This window comes from Perognathus longimembris, chromosome 7, assembly GCF_023159225.1.
Source record: "Perognathus longimembris pacificus isolate PPM17 chromosome 7, ASM2315922v1, whole genome shotgun sequence".
NCBI classification, from domain to species: Eukaryota; Metazoa; Chordata; class Mammalia; order Rodentia; family Heteromyidae; genus Perognathus; species Perognathus longimembris.
This window is the reverse complement of record NC_063167.1, coordinates 71,943,946-71,959,912: the sequence shown is the minus strand read 5'-3', so window position 1 is coordinate 71,959,912 and position 15,967 is coordinate 71,943,946. Positions and strand designations below refer to the sequence as shown.

Below are 15,967 nucleotides of genomic sequence, written 5' to 3'. Positions count from 1 at the left end.
TTTGGTGGGGGGGCGGTCCTGGGGTTTGAACTCAGTGCCTTGTGCTTGCCAAGCAAGCACCCTGCTACTCAAGTTGAAATCCTGTCCAGCTCTACCATTAACTAGCTGAGTGACCATGGGAAATTTCTTAAGATCTGGGGGATGATCCTACCTGCAGGTAAAAGTGACCCTGTGCCTCCCATACTGGATTTTGTGAGGAGTAAATCCACCGATGTGTATCAGGACTGAGCCTAGCGATCGGCTTGGCACAAAATGAATGTGTGTGATGATGGCTGTCTGTAAGATTGCAGTTTACAGAAACAGAACTAGCTATGGTAGAGCGCTCCACGTGAGAGCAAGGTTCACAGCTCCTGCCTCAAAAGGCAAACCTGTTTGTTTTTCTTCATTCCAGAAGGACAGCGTGAAGCGAGTATTTTCTGGCATTCAACCTACAGGTATCCTTCACCTGGGAAATTACCTGGGTGCTATCGAAAGCTGGGTGAAGCTGCAGGAGCAGTATGACTCAGTGCTGTACAGCATCGTGGACCTACACTCCATCACTGTCCCCCAAGACCCCGCCGTCCTCCGACAGAGCGTTCTGGACATGACTGCGGCTCTTCTCGCCTGTGGCATCAACCCGGAGAAAAGCATTCTCTTCCAGCAGTCTCAGGTCAGCTTCCCAGATGACAACCACTTTTCTTTTCCTGTTAACACCTTTGAACAACTAGCTCAGAGTTGAACAGAATGAATACGGAGAAGCTGAAACATGTGATGGGCAGGAGGAAGGTCAAGGGGAAGGGGCCAGAGGAATGGAGGGAGGGTGGGTGAATGGGATCATCCTATTCAATAGATGTGTGAAAATGGAACCAGGTAACTTGAGGGGATGGGTGGGGTTGGGAGGAGCGGGGAGAGGGATGGAAGGGGTGACACTGATTTGAATGGGTTGTACTAATAACCTGACATGCTGAATCGAAACTTCTATGTACAACTATTTGTCTGATATTTTTTGTTTGCTTGCCTTATGCCAGTCCTGGGACTTGGGGCTTGAACTCAGGGCTTAGGACTTGTCCCTGAGTATCTTTTGCTCAAGGCTAGTGCTCTACTACTTAAGCCACAGCACCACTTCCTGTATAACACTTAAAAACTCACATCTATGGGATCATAGGATGCTATGCTGATGTACTAGGTATTTCCCTTTAAAGAAAATCCAGATTACAACCAAGAAAACTTTTTTTTTCAGAGTATTTGGGAAAGATTTGAATTGTTCCCATAGCTCCATTGGTGTTATTTTTTATTTTTCAAGACTGTCAAATACAACTGGTCATGTTTAATGTTTTGCCTATATTTTTGGGGGGAGGAGGGGAGAATGAGAGAGAGAGAGTCAGTCCTGAGGCTTGAACTGGGGGTTTGGGCACTGTCCCTGAGGTGTTTTTGCTCAAGGCTAGTGCTCTACCACTTGAGCCACAGCTCTGCTTCCAGCTTTTTGATGGTTAATTGGAGATAAGAGTCTCATAGACTCTCCTGCCTGGGCTGGCTTCAAACTGTGATCCTTAGATTTCAGCCTCCTGAGTAGCTAGGATTACAGGTGTGAGCCACTGGTACTCAACTGTTCTGCCCATATACTTATCCTTAAATATCCTTATATTTCAATCATATTTTTCAACTTCTCTCCCATGAGGTAGATTTGTAGTCCTACATTTACCAAAAAGTCATAGCTCATCAATAATTCTGGCCTGGGAAATGTTTTTCTCTGCTGGGTTACATGCAAACAGATGACTTCGTGCTGTTGAGTCATCTCCCAAGGAGCAGGGATAACATTTCTTACCAGTGGTTTTATGTAATTCCATTGTTGCTTTCTTGGCTCCTGCATTTGGAAGACCTGCTGAATAATTCCCATTGTTCATTCTTTGTATAATAGCTTTTGAGAAGAGTTGATAAAACAAGATGGGAAATTGGAAGACAAACCCCAGTGTCTTATTTCCAAGCCAAGAAAGGCTTCAGAACAGAGCCAAGATATTTGAGTCTTAGCTTCACTGTGAATACATTGGTCTACTCCTGGATAAGCAGATAGCCTGGCCCAGAGACAGGGCAAAGAAGAAAAAAATTCTGACATGGTCATGCCATTGTTGTATATCTGCTCTAACCTACAGCAGAATGTAGCCAATGAATGACATTTCCTTGGTCATAAGCTTTTCTTATGATATTACTATATGTTTTGATACCTATGGAACTTAACATAATGACTCACACAGAACCAAAAAAGATATAGTAGTCTGGCACCAGTGGCTCACACTTGTAATTATAGCTACCTTGGAGGCTGAGATCAAAGCCAATTTGGGCAAGAAAAGTCCCCAAGACTTTTATCTCCAATTAAACAGCAAAGAGCAGGAAGTAGAACTTTGGTTCAAGTGGTAGAGTGACAGATTGAGTGGGAAAGCTAAGGGATGGTGCCCAGACCTTGAGTTTAGGACCCAGTGCTGGCACAAAAATCACTCAAATAAACAAACAAAAATATACAGTTGAGCTGGAGATGTAGTTCAGTGGTAGAGTATGTGTAAGGTCATAAGTGAAATCCTCAATGCCACAAAGAAAAAAAGAACATAGCACACACACACACACACACACACACACACACACACACACACACACACACACACACACACTTCAATCTGGGTACTAATGGCCCCTACTGATAAAGAACATAGCACACACACACACACACACACACACACACACACACACACACACACACACACACACACCTTCAATCTGGGTACTAATGGCCCCTACTGATAATCTTAGCTACTCAGGAAACTGAGATCTGGAGGATCAAGGCATACTTACTGTACAGTGTGGTGACTGTAGCTAATAACCACATCTTTATCTAGCTAAGATGTGTTTTAACTTTCTGTGTTTTAATGTTCTGCTTGTTAAACTGCCTGTTTAATAGTCAAAGAGGCTACAGTGTGGGATCTAATCCTAGCCCCTTGAGACCATACAGCAATAGGTGGCAGGCCACCTATCCATCTGTTCATCCTTGTCCCCCCTTTCCCTCAGCACCACTTTTAGTGCCTTTGGGGTAAGAGACTTCATTCCACCCCTACCTGCTCGCCCTTCTCATGCCCTTGCCTCAGGAGCTGCTGGCCCAGGGCCGTGGGAACTAGGGCATTCTCAGTGCCCTCCTTCTCTCTAGCCTGGACAATTGTATTACTATTCACTCCATGCTTCATCTCACAGGGTGGTGGCTCAGGCGCCTTTCCGCATCACGATCTTATTTCTATGACATCTATATCAGCACCTCCCTCAAGTAAAAAGTTCAACCTCAAATTAGCTTAGGCCTTAGAAAGCCCAGAGGGCTTGAGGCCAGCATTTCTTTCACTCTATTATGAAGGTATTGAGACTTCTTATCGTTTTTTTTTTTAAATGAGCCCCTGATTTGATTTACTCTTACCAATTACTCTTCGCTGAAGAACATCTTCTAGTTTTATTTTGACAAAGTTTGATAAATCAATCATTAACTTACAAAACAGATAATTTAGCCAGGCTCAGGACTATTAAAATCCTAACTACTTAGGAAGCTGAGATCTGAGGATCTTGGATTGAAACCAAGTGGGGGAGCGGGAGGGAGTCAGAAAGACTATTATATCCAATTAGCCACCAAAACCCACAAGTGGAGATAAAGCCCAAATGGTATCCAGCTTTGAGCAAGAAAGCCAAGTGAGAGCGTGAGGACCTGAGTTCAAACCCTGGTACCAGCACAAAAACAAGCAAAACAAACAACATAAAATGTAAAATTAAGAATTTTTGAAATTGTGAGCTAGAGAAAACTATTCTTTTTATAAATATGTCCTTCTGTTAAAGTATAAAGATAGTTTTCCTATGTGTTATCATTGTACATCAGAAAAAAAAACTCCTAGTAATGAGTTGAAGTAGGGAAAGAATTTAGCTCTCTCCTGACACTGATTTTACCAATAATTTTCATTTCCAATCTTTTACATTCTTTCTCAGCAGTTTGGAGCAATTGAAGTGTTTTTTCCCCCTTATTATTTTCTTTTTCTTTCTCTCCCACTGGCCTGTAGACATGGTGCTTCCTCAAAAATATGTTTGCCATATGTGGGGAATTTTCCAGATCCTTGCTTCTGAAAGGTGTGTGTGTGTGTGTGTGTGTGTGTGTGTGTACATGTGTATGCATGCATACGTGTGTGTGTGTGTGTGTGAAAGAGAGCACTCCTGCGTGTGTGTTTGGCGTAGGTTTTCATCTGAATGCCAAAGTCAATGGTCTTTTATTTCCAGCCAGCCCAAGTGCGGTTTGAGACCGAGAGCCGGCTGAGGCCCGGGTCTGGCATCCTCCCTTGTTGCCTTCCTGCAGCCTTGTTGCCCTGCAGATGGGAGGTAGAGCGGGTACTCAGCCTTCAGCACTGGCTCTTTACCGAGGCCAGGAAAGCTGGGACTGTGGAAAGCATCAGACGTGCAGTTGCAGAGGTCCAGAGCAGTCCAGGGGAGTCCAGGGGGCAGAGTGGAATCTGCAGCTTTGGGAGGAGGACTTGCTCTCTGATCAGAGTTTTGTTTTGTTTCCCAGGAAACTGAAATCAATGATAATAAATAAAAGACGACCCCAGGGGAATGTGTTTCTGAATAAAGGCCAAAGGAACTGGCCATAGGAATCTTACTTAATTAGTTCACAGTGCACAAACAAAAGTTCCCTAAAGGTGCGAAAACAAGGCTTAAAATCCAACAGTCTCTGTTGCCTTCCTTTTATTCTGGTACTTTTGGAAACATCCTTGAGTATGGATTTGTGTGTGTGTGTGTGTGTGTGTGTGTGTGTGTGTGTGTGTGTGTGTGTGTACATACATGCACACGTGCACCAATGATGGGGCTTGAACTTAGGAACAGGATATTCTCCCTTAGCTTTTTTGCTCAAGGCTGGTGCTTTACTACTTGAGCCACAGCTCCACTTCTGGCTTTTGCTGGTTGATTGGAGATAAGAGTCTCATGAGGGGCTGGGAATATGGCCGAGTGGTAGAGTGCTTGCCTCCTTTACATGAAGCCCTGGGTTCGATTCCTCAGCACCACATATATAGAAAATGGCCAGAAGTGGCACTGTGGCTCAAGTGGTAGAGTGCTAGCCTTGAGCAAAAAAGAAGCCAGGGACAGTGCTCAGGCCCTTAGTTCAAGGCCCAGGACTGGTGGGGGGCAGGGGGAAGTCTCATGGATTTATCAGCCCTGGGATGGCTTCAAACCTCAGTCCTCAGATCTCAGCCTTCCTGAGTAGCTAGGATTACAGACATGAGGCACCGGCATCTGGTCGTATGAATAGGAACAAATTTCCATTTTATTTAAATAAAATGATATGCCACACTTGGCAAATAGTGTGTTCACTGTACCCCATTATATATATATATATATATATATATATATATATATATATATATATATTCCTTCCCCCCCACATCCCCATGTTCCTTGACATTATAAAGGATTTATATAAGGATAAAGTAGGATTAGAAGAAGAACAGTAGGTTTATGACAATGCTTCTTTTTATCCTCAATAATAAAATATTTTCAGAAGAGTTTCTTGTTTAAGGTTTTTTTTTTCTTTTGCAAAGGTAGGATGAGGCTTTTTAAACAAATATTGCAACCACTCAGAAAGTATGAAGATGGATGACTGCCTTTTGAAATGCTAACCTTTGGGCAATACTTGCTTATGTTTTTTTTTTTTAAAATGGAAATAAAACATTACAAATATAATAGAAACTCTCTTATTGCTCACTCAATTCTCATTCTGTTCTCTGCTCCCCAGAGGTGTAACCACCCTACCTATTTGATATTTATCATTCCTACATATGTGTTTAAATCTTCATTTCATATGATGTGGCCATAAACAATCTGTATTGTTTCTTTTGCATATTTATTTTTTGTGTTTTGGTACTGGGGCTTGAGCTCAGAGCCTTGGACTCTCTCTTGGCTTTTTTTGTTCAGGGTTGGTGCTCTATCACTTTAACCATACCTATACTTCCGTCTTTCTGCTGGTTAATTAGATGTAAGAGTCTCATGGGCTTTTCTGACTTCTAACTCTGATCCTCAGATCTCATTCTTCTGAGTAGATAGGATTCCAAGTGTAAGCCATCAATACCCAGATTTTGTCTCCCATTTAAAAAGAATTCTTCCCTTTTCTTTCTTCTTAAATCTTTATCCTTTTCCTCTTCTTCATTCTCCTTCTGTTTGTAATTTCACTGCTTTTATGAAATGGAAGTACCATTTTGAGACATAGTCCTCAGGGTAGGGTTGCTGACCACTGGGTGGATGTGTCCCCTGTGCCGAGGGACCGGCAAGGCATCCTGGGAGAGGAGCAACTCCCCTCCCACTGACGTGGACTTTACCCATGGACTCCCTCAGCCCATGGGAAGCAGGGACCATGATGGCACTGAAAGTTCTTTTCTCAGAAGTATGCCCCTACCTGCTCTTCTGAGCTACTATTTGCGTGGAATCGCTTCTGGGCTTTTGCTTTCAGGCTGGATGTGTCCTTAAAGCCATTGTGGGTCTCCTGTTGGCCGTATACAGTTGGACTTTGCTTTTTATTTTTAAATCCATTCAGCCATTCTGTCTTTTGATTGGAGAATTAGTCATTTACATTCAAGATTAGGATTGGTAGATACGGACATTTCATTATTTGTCTAATGAATGCTTTGTAGCTCCCGTGTTCTTTCTTTCTCTATTGTTGTCTACTCCAGTGATTCGATGTTTGTTTGCTTGCTTGCTTCTTTTTTTGTGTGTGCCAGTCCTGAGGTTTGAACTCAAGGCCTGGGCACTGTCTCTGAGCTTTTTTTTTTCTTCCTTGAGGCTAGTGTTCTACCGCCTGAGACACACTCCCACTTCTGGCTTTTGGGTAGTTAATTGGAGATAAGAATCTCACAGATTTTCCTGCCTGAGCTGGCTTCAAACCACAATCCTCAGATCTCACCTTCCTGAGTAGCTAGGATTACAGGCGTGAGCCACTGATGTACTGCCAAATTCAATTCCTTATCATTTTTTGTATCTGTGTTGTTTTTTATATCTATGAGACTAATTTTTAAAATGCTATCCCCTGTTTGTCTCGGCACTCTTACTCTTTTTCCTCTGTCATGAAAAGGGGGTACATCAGAAAGGGGCTACTACTTCACTTTGGATGCTGGAATGAAAAGATAGGTAAATACAAGGAAAAACTAAGCTAATCAACAGATTACTATGGAGTGTGAATAGAAAAGAAACAATTTCCTTAAACCACTTAAATCTTGGGGCCATTTGTTACCCAGTATGGCCTAACAAAAGCCGGTGGGTATAATGGCAGAAGGAACAAAGAAGTTGAAGTTGAACTTCGGAAGGAACTTTTGAAGTTGAACTTCGGAAGGAACTTTTGAAGTTGAACTTCGGAAGGAACTTCTGAAGTTGAGCAATGCATTCCCTGACATCCCGTGTAATCTATAGAATTTCGGTGGCAGTGACTTATAAGCCCGAAGCTCATGATGGACGTGCCTTGCTCAACTTCGGAAGTATTGGATCACAACTTTAGGGAACTCCAGTTGTGTCCAGGCAGATATTCGCTGGCATACAGGTCTCGACTAGAGGCAGGCCAGTTGAGGAGAGTGAGAGTGTATCATTGATACAGATCTCTTTTAATTAAAATCAGATCCCCAAACAAGGTTCTTGTTAAAGGATTTGTCATGGGGATGATATGAGTCTAATAAAAATAACTCAGCATGAAATTGCTAGTTTCCTAGAGGAAGCAATAAAGGGGAACTTGCAAGTCTGAAGAGTCTTCCCAGTGTCTTAAGTAAAACTCACAGGACCCCTTCCTGGGAAGATAACATGGGTGCAGGCAATAGGAAGATCCTAGAGGACATTGAGAGTACCTTAGGGATTTAATCCAGCTACCTGTTGAGCAGGTGACTGAGGGCCGCATGGCCAGCAGCTGTGCATCGCAGAATCATGCTTTCCTGTACTCTTTCTGAATTAAAATATTTTTTGGAAAAAATTACAGGTAATGACATAATAAACATTCGTGTTCCCAATGCCAAGGAATCAACCTAACTCATATTTTGTATATACGTATACTCATAGAAAGCAAAAACATAAAGTATATTAGAAGGTGGCAAAGCATATGGGAAAATAGCAGAGTCAGGAGCTGGGTTGAGCAGATTACTGTCTGGGATGGTATGGCCTGGCAAGGCTTCAGTACAGCGTGGTAAATATCGGGGCTCCCCGCTAGTACAGACTGTATGTCACTTCCCTGTCGCTCACAAAGACACCCACACAACACCAGCTTTGCGGACTCTGTCAAAACCAGAAGCCCAGTGTAGTATATTTCTTACCCCGTGTGTGTGTGTGTTTGTGTGTTTGTGTGTGTATATGAGAGAGAAAGTTTGTGTGTGTGTGTGTGTGTGTGTGTGTGTGTGTGTGTGTGTGTGCATGCACCAGTATCAGGGCTTGAACTCAGGACCTTGTATTCTTAGCTTTTTTGCTCACAGCTGGTGCTCAACCACTTAAGCCATTCCTCCTATCCAGCATTTTGCTGATCAATTGGAATTACAGTCTTGAAGACTTCTCTTCCCAGGTTGGCATTGAACCTTGATCCGCCACATCTCAGACCCCTGAGTAGCTAAGATTACAGGTGTGAGCCCCCAGTGTCTGGCTCAGTCACCTGTTCTTTCACCTTTGTTGGGGGCATTCCAGCTCTTCCTTCAGGACTATTGAACATTGGCTTTTCCATTCTGCTCAGTGTTCAGTGATTCTTCTACTGCTAGTGTCTAAACTACCTTGATTTTCTTTACTCTCTAGCCCCTCCCTGTTACCCCCATCTCTATTCTTAAAAAACAAATGTCTGACACATGTGATTAAGCTGCATAAAGCCAAACATTTCTGCATAATGAGTGCATGCAAAACTGGAGAAATCTAAACAGAATATGCAGAATAATATCCTGGTTGTAACATTAAACTGAAGTATGTGGTTATGTACAACGTTGCTAAGGGGGAAACTGACTGAAGGATATACAAAATGCCAGTGTTATTTCTTACAATTATAGATGAATCTACAATTACCTCAAAATAAAAGTTAAAAGTATTTCTTGAAAGTGTCAGTAAGTACTGATGGTTTACTGTGTGTTAGGTACTATGCTCAGCACTGTGGTTAATCTCATTGTAGAGCTTGAAAAACTGAGACACAGCAAGGTTAAGTTGCTTGCTCTGGGTCACTCGCTAGTAAGTGGCAGAACTAGCATTCAGATCCTAGCAGCCGCCATCCCAAGATATGACACTGCTCAGCCTCTTGTATGTCTGCCCTCGTATCTTGCATCTAGGTCCTGCTCTTCATCTCTTTGTAAATTTAGTTTCTATTCCAATCCCTGGAACTTGCTTTGGTCGGGATCAGCTGCCAGTTCTACCTGTCCCTTTCTGCAGCCTTTCCAGAGTTCTGACCTTAGCAAACACTTTCTGAGCACATACAGTGTGCCAGGTTGTCCTCTACTGGAGTGAACAAGACAGAGAAAACTTTGGTAACTGAGGAACACACATACACCAGACATGGAGCTGTGGCTCAAGTGGTAGAGTGTTAGTCTTGAGCACAAAAGCTCAAGGACAGTGCCCAGGCCCTGAGTTTAAATCCCAAACAAACAACAAAATCACACATCTTCACTCATTACCACGATTTAGTCAGAGACCTTCTGCTCCTTTCTGCTTACTACTGCTGAGCTGTTTGTGGATGGTTGTCACCTCCCTTCCTTTTTCAGTGCTTGTTTTGTCTGGCTTCACCACATAGGAAAATATTATTTTTAGATATCTAACATTTGTTTTGTGGCAGTATTTGGGCTTAAATTCAGGGCCTGGGTGCTGTCCCTTAGCTTTTTCATTCAAGGCTGGTGCTCTACCACTTGAGCCACACCTCTACTCTGGCGCTTTGCTTGTTAATTGGAGATAAGAGTCTTGTGGACTTTACTGCCCAGGCTGGCTTCAAATCTTGATCCTCATATCTCAGGCTCCTGAGTAGCTAGGATGATGTATGTGAAAATGCCTAACACATTTTTCTTCCAATAGAAGAAAAAGCGTTCTCTTCATGAATATGAAGAGAAGCCAAATCCTGAAATAATACTTTTCTTATGTAATTATTAAAGATGCATTGTGGGAAAAAAAGATCACTTGCCTCTGGCCCACTACCTGCTTTCTCTATATGATGATAATTTGAATTAATCCGATGCATTCTAATTTGGAAACACCAGGAATATCTGTACAGAATATGAGGTTTTATTCCACATGTCTAAACAAAAATCTACTCCAAGGAAAATGCTTGCGTTGTGGTGACATGGGCTAGCGTTTGCGTAGCACCAAAGCCAAGCATTTGAAGCAGAGTTTTGAGAGGGAGCTGTCTGGTCTCTTTCCACATGTCCGTGGTCTTTACTGTGTTTTCATTCCATTTCTCCAACTCAGGAAGGAAGAAGGAGCATTCTTTCACACTTCTTCATGCCCAAGCTCAGCTCTGCATTCATTCTACTGGGAATGGGTTTTGCCTGATAATTGAAAGCAACTCTAATCCTCTTGCTCACATCCCGGGTGACTGTTTGTGTCTGATAACTGTTTATGGATAGCAGAAATAGTCAATTTTCTTGGACAGTGCTGTCAAAGCCATTGTCTTCAATGAAACCCGAATGCATCTTGAACAAAGGATGGGCGATTTGGCCCAGTGACTGGCAAGGCATTAAAAGTGATTCCTGGTCAAATGCATGAAAAACAACTCTTCCCTCTCTATAACTTGAAGGAGGAAAAGGGGGAGGGAGGGAGGGACGGAGAGAGGGAGGGAGGGAGAGAGAGAGAGAGAGAGAGAGAGAGAGAGAGAGAGAGAGAGAGAGAGAGAGAGAGAGAGAGAGAGAGAGAGAGAGCCTCACACCAGATGGCAATTCTCTGCTAGTAAAATAGCCCCGGCTGGTTCAGCGCCTTTCCTTTATGTTCCTTTTGCAAACCCACAAAGAACACATTTGGGGCCACTTTGTAGAGTTGGCAACAGTGTCTGCTTTTTAAGGGAATCATATGGACACAAAGAAGCTACAGTTGATGAAGGACTGGGACTCCCCAGTGGACTTAAATTTAGGTCATCAGTTAGAATGTGGCCTAGAACCAAGATTAGTCCCATTTTTACCAAGTTTGGTTACTTGATTAGCTTTGATTCAAACAAAAATAAATTGAGGGAAGCTTATATTTTCTTGTTGACTAGACCTCTTCTTCAAAGGATAGGAGAGAGAGGAAGGAGAAAGAGAGAAGAAGGGGGATACAAGGGGGGAAGAAGAAGAAGAGGAAAGGGAAGAAGGGAAGGGAAAGAAAGGAGAAGGGAATGAGGGGAAAGGAAGAGGGCAAGGGGTAAAAGAAAGGAGATGGAGGGGTTGGGAATGTGGCTTAGTGGTAGTGTCTGCCTCGCATACATGAAGCCCTGGGTTTGATTCCTCAGTACCACATACACAGAAAAAGCCAGACAGAAGTGACGCTGTGGCTCAAGTGGCAGAGTGCTAGCCTTGAGCAAAAGGAAGACCAGGGACAGTGCTCAGGCCCTGAGTCAAGCCTCAGGACTGGCAAAAAAAAAAAAAAAAAGAAAAGAAAAGGAGATGGAAGAGGAGAAGGAACTAGCAACTATAAAATAACCACCCTTTGGATGGTGGGAAGATAAAGTGATTCCTAATTTCTAGGTCATTCTTATTTTCTTTTTTTTTTTTTTGCCAGTCCTGGGGCTTGGACTCAAGGCCTGAGCACTGTCCCTGACTTCTTTTTGCTCAAGGCTAGCACTCTACCACTTGAGCCACAGCACCACTTCTGGCTTTTTCTATATATGTGGTGCTGAGGACTCCAACCAATCCAGGGCCCCATGTTTGTGAGGCAAGCACTCTACCACTAAGCCATATTCCCAGCCCTTCTAGATCATTCTTAATGCAGAGAATTTAAGCTTTAATGTGATGTTTAGTGCCTTTTTATCCTACTCACACATAAGGAATTATAGCTATTTAAGTGACTCAGAAAGGACTTGGGACCTATGTGTGTGCATTGGGGAGGGGAGGGAGAAAGAGAAAGAGAGAAAGAGTTGGGCTTTTGTAGTTCATGCCTATAATTCTAGCTTCTCAGGAAGCTGAGATCTGAGGATCAGTGTTGAAAGTCAGGCCAGGCAGAAAAATTTGTGAGACTCTTATCTCCAATTAACCAGCAAAGAACTGAAACTGGAAGTGACTCAAGTGGTATAACACCAGCCTTGAGCACAAAACCAAGGGACAGTACTCAGGCCCTGAGTTTAAACCCCAGTACCTGAGTGAGGAAACAGGCAGGGAGGAGGTGAAGGGAATGGAATGGGAGCCCAGAACATGAAAACACCTTATCAGTAGAGATGTTGAAGACACTGGTCACGCCTAGCTAAGGATGTTAATGTAGAGGACTGAGAACATTACATTCACCGGTGCCAGTGGCTCATGTCTAAATAGTTACTAACTACTTTAGGAGGCCGAGACCTGGGAGATCACAATTTGAAACTGACCTGGGCAGAAAGTTCATGAGACTCTAGTTAACCAGCAAAATACTGGACATTCAGCGTGGCTCAAGCAGTAGAATGCACAGCCTTGAGCAAGAGAACTTAGAATGCAAAGTCCTGAGTTCAAGCCCCATAACAGCACAAAACTATCAACTATATATATATTTATATCAGTTGGCTTTTATGATTTCTTCTTCACCTAAGGCCCTGTGCATCCTGAATCACAACTAAGCCCCCTGCACCCTTTTTTTTTTAAATCTTGAGGCATTTTCAATCCTTTAAGATAACACTTGCTGTCTGTTTAACTTCACTTATTTGTAAGACAATGTGAGCCATCTTTGCTAATGTTCTTGTATTTCCTCAGGTGTCTGAGCACACACAACTAAGTTGGATCCTTACCTGCATGGTGAGACTGCCTCGATTACAGCACTTACATCAGTGGAAGGTAAAGGCCTACCATCTGCCTAATAACCAGAATCCTCCCTGTCTGGTACCCACCGCCAGCATCTTTTATCTCTCTGCTCTGGGCATTAAATGGAAAGGGAATGGGCTCATCAAGATGCCACCTGAGGGCTGGGGATATAGCCTAGTGGCAAGAGTGCCTGCCTCGGATACACGAGGCCCTAGGTTCGATTCCCCAGCACCACATATACAGAAAACGGCCAGAAGCGGCGCTGTGGCTCAAGCGGCAGAGTGCTAGCCTTGAGCGGGAAGAAGCCAGGGACAGTGCTCAGGCCCTGAGTCCAAGGCCCAGGACTGGCCAAAAAAAAAAAGATGCCACCTGACTTACAAGTCTTGCTCCTTTTCTTCTGTGATTTCGAACTCACCATGTTATAATTGACACAAAGAAGCCCCATTTGTGGATGACTGGTCTTGAAGTCTCCTATTCCAACTAACTGGCAGAAGAGACAACACGTAAACTTAACATTTAAACAAGTTGAGCTCAGGCAATGGTTCAAACCCACAGGTAAAAAAAAAAAAAAAAAGTATGGCTGTACTTCTTGTAAGAAGTTGAACTGAGAAAGAGAAATTGGATAATTTGCAGTACTTTACTTCCATTTCTTCCTGCAATTGGATAACTCGAGGGTAGGCAGCCCCCACCAATGTCAACACCAATTTCAGTTTCAAGCCTCTTTTGAGGCTGTTTTCAGGGCTATTGATTTCCACTCCTATTGGTCTTCAAAGCCTTCACATGCCTTGTAGAAAGTAGCGGATGTTTTCATGACTGTATATTAATTATACGAAGAGGGTTCACCATGGTATTTCACACGTGAATACATTGTACTTTGAGCAGATTAACCCCCTCTGTTGCTTTCTCTTTCCCTGTCTCAGAAACCCCACTGTTTTTCTACAGGTTTCTGGGGGTTTCATTAAACCAACTGCATACACCGACTCGATGAATTTCAGCTATCTCTCCTTCCCCCACATCATTCTCTTTCCTCTCGCCACTTCCCCTTTTTCTTCCCAGTCTCACAGTTACAAACATGTTGTATGTACATGTGTGCATGTATCATATACATATAGGTAGGTTCTAGGTCTAGATTCTACCTATAAGAGAAATTATGTGATCTTCGTCCTCTTGAACTTGGCTTCTTTCACTTAACATGAGGATCTCATTTCTATCCATTTTCCTACAAATGACATGATTGCATTCCTTATTTGTTTTTTGGTACTGATAATGGGAGCTTGCCTTCTCATTCATTTTTCCACTCAAGGTTGGTGCTCTGCTGCTTGAGCCATACCTTCATTTCCAGCTTTTTGGTGGTTAATTGGAGATCAACTGTCCAGGTTATAACCTGTTCTGTCCAGGCTGGCTTCAAACCTCAATCCTCAGGTGTCAGCTTACTGGGTAGCTAAAATTACACACACCAATCACCGACACCCTGCAAAATTGAGTTCTTAGCCTATTTTCTGGTTCCCAAATTAAAAGTTGATGGTTTTTCCCAGTGATAAGAGCTCTTATCATGGACACAGCAAAATGGTATGCTAACTAATTCTAGAGATTTAAGTTCACTGTCATTTCAGACCTTATTTGTAAAACCTGAAATGTATTTGATATTGGAGCCTAGTATATGTCTTTGTCTTTAATGAAATAAAGAAGAAATAGTGGCCAAGGGTGTGGCTGGGTTGTATAGTACATGCTTACTATGAGTTATGAGGGAGGCTCTAGGCTCAGTCTCCCACACCAAATGTAAATGAAATAAATAAGATAAAGGGAGCTGGGTGCTGGTGGCTCATCTGTAATCCTAGCTACTCAGGAGGCTGAGATCTAAGGATCATGATTCAAAGCCAGCTCAGCAGGAAAGTCTATAAGACTTTTATTTCCCATTAACCAGAACAAAGCTGGAAATAGAGCTGTGGCTTAAGTGGTAGAATACCACTTAAGTGGTATTTGAGTGACAAAAAGCTAAGGGAGAAATCCCAGGCCCTGAGTTCAAGTCTCAGTACCAGCACAAACAGACAAACTGATTTACCTTATTTCTGCCTAAGCGTAGAGAATGAAGATGAGTTCCCAGAAGATGACTATAATTTCTAGAAAGGAATTGAAATATTATATGGTTTCAGGTAGGCCAAATCATAATCTGCTTGTTTTTAAAATGTCTTGAGTCCTATAATTAGTTTCAAATCAGATTTTCCCCATCTTCTCATCTCCCACAGAGTAAGAGCACTAAGCAGCAGCAGGAAGGAACAATGGGCCTGCTAACCTACCCAGTGCTCCAGGCAGCAGACATTCTGTCCTATAGGTAAGGAGAGCATCTACCCAGGCTCATGCACACCCATGCCAACAAGAAAGAGAGTGTTGTTTTATTTGGGACTGTGTGTTTGTTTTCCAGTACCAGGGTTTGCACTCAGGGCCTTGCATGTGCCCAGCCTTCTTGTTCAGCTGATGCTCTACTACTTGAGCCATGGCTTTAGCCCAGCATTTTGCTGGTTATTTTGGAGATGGAATCTCATAGACCTTTCTGTGTGGGCTGGCTTCAAACCATTATCCTCTGGATCTCAGCCACCTGAGTGCTTTTTCTAAGAAGTTGAAATGAGAAAAATAAATTTGGTAATGTGCAGTACTTGCTCATGAGAACTTTCCCAGCCCTTTCTTTCTCCCATTGCCAGGCTCTGATTCTTTCCTCGGTGAGCTGAGCTCTTTACCTGTAAATCCCATCGCTTGGAGGTGATGTTATCTGGTGCCTTCCCACAGGACTCTAAACTCCTCAGACCATGATAAAGGAATCATCTGGAAGAGAGGCTGCTTAGCTTCCGAGAATGGGGACACACAAAGTGTCTGTGTTCACTTAAATGCTGGAATCTTGAAAATATTATGTTTAATATACTTTCCACTTTCCTTGAGAAATTCTAGGTTATGTTTCTCTAATAGGTAGCAAGAGAAACATCTAATAATAGAGTCCTAGAGAAGTAGGGTACTGACATAAAAAGATTCCATAAAGAATCTTAACTTTTTTT

At 42.9% G+C, this 15,967-nt stretch overlaps 1 protein-coding gene across 2 annotated transcripts in view; it reads left to right on the top strand.

The window, feature by feature from the left end:
- The window catches only part of Wars2 (tryptophanyl tRNA synthetase 2, mitochondrial), a 66,934-nt gene that overhangs the window by 31,197 nt on the left and 19,770 nt on the right, over positions 1-15,967 (top strand). For both annotated transcript variants that reach the window (XM_048351869.1, XM_048351868.1), the window contains exons 2-4: positions 392-649; positions 12,873-12,953; positions 15,167-15,252. In XM_048351869.1, the coding sequence (XP_048207826.1) occupies positions 392-649; positions 12,873-12,953; positions 15,167-15,252 (425 nt within the window). The remainder of the gene's footprint in view (positions 1-391; positions 650-12,872; positions 12,954-15,166; positions 15,253-15,967) is intronic.